General features: G+C 54.7%; 1 protein-coding gene across 2 annotated transcripts; it reads left to right on the top strand.

Moving 5' to 3' along the window:
* Nucleotides 1–1,482: 1,482 nt before the first annotated feature.
* Nucleotides 1,483–7,063, top strand: LOC102108966 (carboxypeptidase A1-like). Of its 2 annotated transcripts, none has more exons than XM_005533085.3 (11): nucleotides 1,483–1,644; nucleotides 3,567–3,648; nucleotides 4,008–4,142; nucleotides 4,285–4,383; nucleotides 5,141–5,242; nucleotides 5,523–5,624; nucleotides 5,734–5,844; nucleotides 6,006–6,096; nucleotides 6,233–6,432; nucleotides 6,704–6,788; nucleotides 6,861–7,063. In XM_005533085.3, exons 1-11 carry the CDS (start codon nucleotides 1,580–1,582, stop codon nucleotides 7,046–7,048), a joined length of 1,260 nt encoding a protein of 419 aa, XP_005533142.2. In that variant the 5' UTR covers nucleotides 1,483–1,579; the 3' UTR covers nucleotides 7,049–7,063. The 2 variants fall into 2 exon arrangements, with proteins under 2 accessions (XP_005533142.2, XP_087911515.1); XM_088055389.1 differs by lacking the exon at nucleotides 1,483–1,644 and adding an exon at nucleotides 2,176–2,307.
* The last annotated feature ends 735 nt before the right edge of the window (nucleotides 7,064–7,798 follow it).

Genomic DNA, 7,798 nt, shown 5'->3' with positions numbered 1-7,798 from the left:
GGCCCCTGTCCCCTCCTCTGGTGTGAGGAGAGCTCATCCAGGTCTGGATCCCTGACTCCAGAGGGGTCTGGAGTCAGAGCAGTCAGTGGGTGCCACAGAGGAACAGGAGGGTGCCATGGTGGGGTGAGGAGGGAGATGGGCTGGAGACGACACCGGTGTGGGGTGGGGACACCTAACAGGGACCTTCCCATCCCAAGGAAGGAGATGATTGAGGACACAGAGCCAAGCTCTTCACCACAGAGTGCTGGGAGAGACCACGGCATCAGCTGGAACGAGGGAGAGCCAGGGGGGACATCAGGAAATGCTTTCCACCAGGAGGAGAAGCAGCAGGACCTGGTGCCAGTGGGGCTGTGCAGCCTCCAGCTCCAGAGGACTCCAGGATCCAGCGATCCTGGTGGGTCCCTGGAGCTGACCATGCTTCATCCAGACACTGGATACAGACCTCCCATGGTCCCTTCCCACCTCAACCACGCCACGATCCTGCCTGGAGGAGGATCCTGGAACCACCTCACCACCAGCACCAGTTCTGCACCGCAAGGCCCCAGCAGGGCCCGGCACCTCCCGCTCTCGGTGCAGCCAGAATCCCCTGGGTTTGATGGAGAAAAACGGGGACAGAGGATGTCGGCTGTAAAAAGCTGCCCTGGGAGGCGCTGCCAGCCTGGGAACGCAGCCCAGGAACCCGGAGCATCCCTGACAAGCACGGTGGGAGCTCAAGGGCAGCGCAGATAAGGCCCAACAAAGGCCCTGCTGTAACCTGCGGAACAAAGACACTGCTTTAACTGGGGAACAAAGACACCTCTGACAAACTGACCTCCTGACAGCTGCTCCAGAGCCGCTGCTCGCACTGAAAACAGAAAAATAATTCATTTTCTACCCAAAAATGAACCTTTCTGTCTGAGCAGTACCCCAGGTGAACGTCCCTGTGCACCTCCAAGCTCCACGACTCCCATCAGCTTTGAAGTGAGATTTCATCCTCCATCAAGTGACCCCCACTCCTGGGAATGGTTTGATGAATAATTTGAATATCTTTTATATTTTATATATCTTTATCTATAGACACACGTATGCATAAACTAATTAATCATAAGTAAGTCGACGTTTAAACGCTTGCTTTTTCCGCACGTAACTTTGTAGTAGCTTGTCATTACACGTGCGTTACTAATGGTAATTATGATCGACTTACTCATAGCAATGTGTCATGAAGAAATTCATGGAAACAAAGAGGAGTTTCCTGGTGGTTTTGGGGTTCCTGTGACCACGCCGTCCCCACCATCCCACGCCCGTGGGTCGGGAGCCGCCCGTGCCCACGGCAGCTCCGAGCTGGGAGCACGGACACTCATCCAGGACCTACTCACTGAGGAAGACGTTATCAGATCCTCCCTAATTTGGCTGCTCTCGTGTTGACTTTGCCAAATAAAACAAACATTTGGGCTCGCCGGAGCCCTTCCTGCCGGCTGTTTGTCACTGCCGACGCCGCGGGGACGGCGGATGCGGCCCCGGTGAGGAGATCCAGGAGGGAACCCGGACCACCAAGGGGGTTCTGCCCATCCTCTGGGCTGTGGCTCTGCTCCCACCCACCATGGAGACCCTCCTGGTGTTCCTCGCCCTCCTGGGGGGGACCAGCAGCGAGCAGCTCTTCGTGGGGTGAGTCCTGCCGGAGCAGGGGGCAGTGGGACACCACGGCTGGGATGGGGATCTGGGGAGAGAGGTGGATCCATCCCCACCCCTCTCCTTCGGGGTCAAACAGGAGGGTGACATCCCAAAGGATGGAAATTTGGGAAAATGGGGTTTTTTCCCAACTAGGAAAGATTTGGTTTCGCCATGGGTTTGGAGGGGGGGGCAGCAGGAAGAAATTTGGGAATGCTGAATGCTGAGGGCATCGCTCCAAGCTTTGTCAAGGTGTAAAATCCCAGAGGATCAGGGGATGATGTGGATGGCTCAAACATGATGGCTGTGGAACCATCCAAGGATTGCTGGGAACAAAACCCAAGGATTGCTGGGAAAAAAACCACCAAAGATTGCTGGGAATAACAGCCAAGGATTTCTGGGAATAACAGACAAAGATTGCTGGGAATGACCAAGGATTTCTGGGAATAACCAAGGATTGCTGGGAATGACCAAGGATTTCTGGGAATAACCAAGGATTGCTGGGAATAACCAAGGATTTCTGGGAATAACACGCCGTGGGAAAGAACAAGATGTGGCTGGAGAAGGGGCCCTGTGGAGGGAGGCCAACACTTTCCCAGGACAAAGCTCCTGCTTGTAGCTCCTGGAGATAAGAACAGCACAGTCCAGTGCAGGAATGAGGTTGAGAAGGGGGAATGGAATGTGGGGGGTGGTCAGGACAACCCAAAACTCCCAAAGGCTCCAACTCATTTCCAGAAAGGTCTGAGCGGGTCCAGGGAGCGGCTGGGGCTGTGCCAGAGGGGCTCAGGTTTGGTATCAGGAAAGGTTCCTGATCCAGAGGGTGCTGGCACTGCCCAGGCTCTCCCAGGGAATGGTCACATTCCCAAGGCAGCCAGAGCTCCAGGAGGGTGGGTTTCTTTTCTTTTCTTTTCTTTTCTTTTCTTTTCTTTTCTTTTCTTTTCTTTTCTTTTCTTTTCTTTTCTTTTCTTTTCTTTTCTTTTCTTTTCTTTTCTTTTCTTTTCTTTTCTTTTCTTTTCTTTTCTCTCCTCTCCTCTCCTCTCCTCTCCTCTCCTCTCCTCTCCTCTCCTCTCCTCTCCTCTCCTCTCCTCTCCTCTCCTCTCCTCTCCTCTCCTCTCCTCTCCTCTCCTCTCCTCTCCTCTCCTCTCCTCTCCTCTCCTCTCTTTTCTCTTTTCTCTTTTCTCTTTTCTTTTTTTCCTTTTCCTTCCTTCCTGCCTTCCTGCCTTCCTGCCTGCCTGCCTGCCTCCCTCCCTCCCTCCTTCCTTCCCATTCCCGAGGGATTTTGGAAAAATCACAAGGATTTAATTCCTGCCCAAGTCCTCCAGGCACGGAGTGGGCAAGTGGAAATTGTTATCACCCCGGGGAGGTGCTTAAAGTGATAAATAATGAGGGGTTCAGAGGATGAAAGAGGGAAAAGTGAAGGAATTTTGTGCTGTTTTGGGAGTGTCTTTAAGCACTTCCCAACACGAGAGGATGGAGGTAGAGGATGGATCTGAGATGGGAAAACCTCTCTTCCCACAGAACATTTTCCCCACCTTGGAAAGCCCAGCCAGGCTGGATTGGGATCTCTGCTAGGGATTACATCCATACTTACAGGACATATCCAAATAATTGAGTAATAAATTGAATAATAATAATTGAATAATAAATTGAATAATAATAATTGAATCTAATAATTGAATAATAAGTCTCAATAAATTAAGATATTCCTCAGCATCTTAGGAGCTGATCAAACAAGGCTGGAGATCATCTCAGCCTCCCCAGCACTTGCTCCTTCCCCATCATGGCTGCTCTGAACCTGCCTTTTTTTCTCTCCACACCAACAATTGATGCAATTTCCAACCCTCCGAGCCGGGGTGGAGCTTCCCCAGCCTCCCCCGAGCCCCGAGCCCCATCCCCGTGAGCTCTCTGCCTCCCTGCAGGGACCAGGTCCTGCGTGTCACGGCCAGGAACGAGGAGCAGATCGCCCTGCTCAGGGTGCTGGGCAAGCAGGAGGAGCTGCAGGTGAGCTCTGAGGGGTCCTGAGCATCCCCCCAGTCACGGACAGGTGAATCCAGGCCTCTCTCCTTCTTTTGCCATCCCATCCTTTTTCCTCCCCGTTTTGGAGATGGATCATTTAGAACCGTATAAATAAATATGAATTTAACCTGCGGCTGTTTCACGTGAACCCCGCAAACACTTAAAACAACTTGGGCTGAAACATTTCTGTGGGTCCCTATCCAGACATCCATCTGTGGCCCAAAATTTGTCCAAAAAACCTTTTTTAGATCCTTCATGGAGACTCCTGTGGGAGCCCTGGAGGTGCTGGGGAGCTCAGTGGATGGGGCCGAGTTCTCCCTTTCAGCTCAGCTTCTTCTTCCCAGGTGGACTTTTGGCGTCACCCCAACAGCCCCAGCCACCCCGTGGACCTGCGGGTGCCCTTCCCCAGCCTCCAAGGAGTCAAAAAATTCCTGGATTCCCATCATTTTTCCTACAGCATCATGATCGAGGACGTGCAGGTGATGGGAATGGGACGAGCTCCTGCAGCTCAGCCCTGAGAGAAAATCCAAAATGTTGGAAATCAAGAGATGGAATTAAAATCCAACCCCCTGCTCCTCCCAGCTTTTTTGATCTCGGGGGTTTTTTCTGCCTCTTAACCAGGAATTATTGGATGAAGAAAAGGAAAGCATGAGGAGGTCTAGGAGGGTAAAGAGGAGCTCCAGGACGTTCGATTTCGCCTCCTACCACACGATAGACGAGGTACCTTTCCCTGCAGAGCTTTGCGGGCATGTGGGGTCACATCCGTGTGAAGGTCGTGGTGAGTTCTTGGTGACAGGTGAGACCTCCCTGGGACCCTTTTCTCCTCCTTGGTGGAGGTTTTAGCTGAGGTGGGAGATTGGGAAACCGTCCACATCCAGCATGGCCACTCCTGGCATCTCCCACCCTCTGGAAGACATTTCCAGCTTCGTTTTGGGGGTGCTTGGAGCCCAGTTTGGGACTGCTGAGGGTTGTGATGGTGTTGGGTGAGGTCTCAGAGATTTTTCCTTCACCATTCCTTCTACTTTTCCAAAAACCTTGTGATGTGCCTTTCCCTGCTCGCACAGAGCCCCAATCACCTCGTGTTCCCCAGGGAAGCTCCAGGTCTCCAGGGAAGCCCCAGGTCTCCAGGGAAGAACCAGATCTTCCCACCAGGTCTCCAAGGAAGACCCAGATCTTCCCCAGGGAAGCTCCAAGTTCTCCAGGGAAGCCCCAAGTTCTCCAGGGAAGCCCCAGGTCTCCAGGGAAGCACCAGATCTTCTCCAGGGAAGCCCCAGATCTTCCCCAGGGAAGCCCCAGATCTTCTCCAGGGAAGCCCCAGGTCTCCAGGGAAGCCCCAGATCTTCTCCAGGGAAGCCCCAGATCTTCTCCAGGGAAGCCCCAGATCTTCCCCAGGGAAGCTCTTCCAGTGCTGGATACTCTCAAAACCAAAAGGTGAGAGCCAGGCTGAGCCTCATGACCCAGCAGTTCCTCCTTCCAGATCTACGACTGGATGGACGTCCTGGTGGAGGAACATCCCAAGCTCGTCAGCAAAATCCAGATCGGGCAGAGCTACGAGAACCGACCCCTGTACGTGCTGAAGGTGGGTCCTGGGGAAGCCTCACCTTGAAAATCCCCGCTGAGGATGAGAAGTTGTGCCAGGGCAGGATCAGGGTGGACATCGGCAGGAATTTCTCCATGGAAAGGTTTTGGAAAGGGCTGCCCAGGGAGGTTTGGAGTTCCCATCTCTGGAGGTGTCCAAGGAATTCCTGGATGTGGCACTCAGGGCTCAGGGCTGGGGACGAGGTGGGGATCGGGCACAGGTTGGATTCCGTGATCCTGGAGGGTTTTTCCAGCCTCAGCGATCCTGTGATTCCGCACAGTTCAGCACCGGGGGATCAAAGCGCCCGGCAATCTGGCTGGACACCGGAATCCACTCGCGGGAATGGATCACCCAAGCCACTGGTGTCTGGACGGCCAACAAGGTGACCCTGGGATCAGCTGGGGTGTGGGACCCCAATCCTCACCCTGCATCCGTCCCACCCCTCATCTCCGAGGGGCACCGGGGCAGCTCCTGCTCCTCTCCATGCACAGATCGCCGAGGAATATGGGCAGGACCCCTCCGTCACAGCCATCCTGGACAGCATGGACATCTTCCTGGAGATCATCACCAACCCCGATGGCTTTGCCTTCACCCACAGCTCGGTGAGTGCGGGGACGCCGCGGGGGGATCTCGTCCCAGCGCTGTCCCCAACCACGGCTGTCCGTGATTTTTGGGTGGGACGGTGAGTGATGATCCCTGGAGATGCTTGGGCAGGGGTTGGGATTCACATCCCTGTTCTGGTCTCCTCTCCGTGTGCTCCTAGAACCGCCTGTGGCGCAAGACCAGGTCCATCAACGCTGGATCCCGCTGCGTCGGGGTGGATCCCAACCGAAATTGGGACGCTGGGTTTGGAGGTGAGACCTCGGCCACCAGCTCCTCATGCCGGCCATTGTTTGTGCCTCAAAACACCAAAACTTTCTGCTAGAGCAGAGAAACCCAGGGATGGAAACCTTTCCTGACGGATCCTCTCTGGATCTCCTCCTGCTCCAGGTGCCGGCTCCAGCAGCAATCCCTGCTCCGAGACCTATCGTGGTCCTCACGCCCACTCTGAGAGGGAAGTGAGCGCCATCGTGGATTTCATCCGCGCCCACGGGAACGTGAAATCCGTCATCTCCATCCACAGCTACTCCCAGATGCTGCTCTTCCCCTATGGATACAAGAGGGCACCCACACCCGACCACCAGGAAATGGTGAGATGGCCCCAAAACGTGGGGCTGTGACCACCTGGCAAAGTCAGAGCATCTCAGGAGCTTCTCTGCTCCTCTGGTCAGATGAACCTGAATATCAAACCCCTGCTCCTGGGTCCTGGTGGAGGGTGGTTGCGAGATGGACCTCAAACATCAAAAATTAAGGGTTTTGGTTTTTTTTTTGGAAAACCTAGAGCAGAAGGGATGGGGAATGATGGGCTCTGGATCTTCCTTGATCCACAAGATCCCACCGCTTTTGGTGGTTCCTTTGCAGAATGAACTGGCCAAGAAAGCCGTGAGCGACTTGGCCGCCGTGTTCGGGACGAAATACACCTACGGCAGCATCGCCAACACCATCTGTGAGTGTTCCTCCCTCATCCCGCATCAAATCCCTCGGGAATGGGCTCCCATCTGGGCTCCTCTCCCTGCAGACATGGCAGGAGGCACCACCATCGACTGGGCCTACGACAACGGGGTGAAATATTCCTTCTCCTTGGAGCTGAGGGACTCGGGGCGCTACGGATTCCTCCTGCCCAGCTCCCAGATCGTCCCCACTGCCACCGAGACGTGGCCGGCGCTCCTGGACATCATGGTCCACGTCCTGGAGCATCCATACTGACCCCAGCACCTCCCACAGCATTCCCTCCTCTCAATAAATCCTCATGGAGATTCAACGCTTTCAGGCACCCTCGTTTTTTTCATGCTAAACTCCCAAAAAAAAAAAGGGTGGAAAAGGACTCCCTGCCCTGCAGGTGTTGATTTTCCCCTCGTGACTTTGGCTCAAAGTGCCCATCCTTTGGAGCCAGAATGGGAGGAGATGAGGATTTTTTGGGCAACCACCCCCAAATTTGTGGGGTTTTGCTCCATCATCCCTTCCTGGGGGGCTACAAGGGGGGATGTGGGGTATCCTCAGGGCCATCTCTCAAGGTGCTTCTAGGTGTTTGCTGCTTATTTTTGGCTCCTGGGACAAATGTCACCTGCTCTGACCTCTGTCCTGGGCCAAGCTTTACGCCGCTTTCCTCGCACAAATTTTAAACCAAAGTTTCCTCAGCACCGTGGTTTAGGGATCCAGCTCACCAAGCCCCAAGTGAAAATCTGCATTTTGCGCGTTCTCAGCCCAAACCGATCCTTTCCTTCCCCTCAGCCGGTGCTGGGGATTTTGGCACCTCCCGGTGTCACCTTGTTGACTCAGCGCGGCCCCAGCCGGTTCCTGGGACAGGTTTGGCCGGGACTGGGAGTGCCTGGATGGGGACGGCGGGGCCTGACCTTGGCCGGTGACGGCCGGAGCCTGCCCAGGGCCCTGGGAGAAGGGACAGCTGGAGGGGCTGGGCTGGGGCCGCCATCCCATGGGATTTAAGAGGCGCCAGGG

Source organism: Pseudopodoces humilis, chromosome 5, assembly GCF_049639895.1.
Source record: "Pseudopodoces humilis isolate 2021_Gansu_Grassland_sample_001 chromosome 5, ASM4963989v1, whole genome shotgun sequence".
Classification (NCBI taxonomy): Eukaryota; Metazoa; Chordata; class Aves; order Passeriformes; family Paridae; genus Pseudopodoces; species Pseudopodoces humilis.
This window is presented reverse-complemented; position numbering and strand designations above follow the sequence as displayed.

Coding starts and splice junctions, on each gene's coding strand:
- LOC102108966 (XM_005533085.3), top strand. CDS start 1,580: ATGGAGACCCTCCTGGTGTTCCTCGCCCTCCTGGGGGGGACCAGCAGC. Junction 5,243..5,522: donor GACCCCTGTACGTGCTGAAG/GTGGGTCCTGGG, acceptor GATTCCGCACAG/TTCAGCACCGGGGGATCAAA. Junction 6,097..6,232: donor TTGGGACGCTGGGTTTGGAG/GTGAGACCTCGG, acceptor CTCCTGCTCCAG/GTGCCGGCTCCAGCAGCAAT.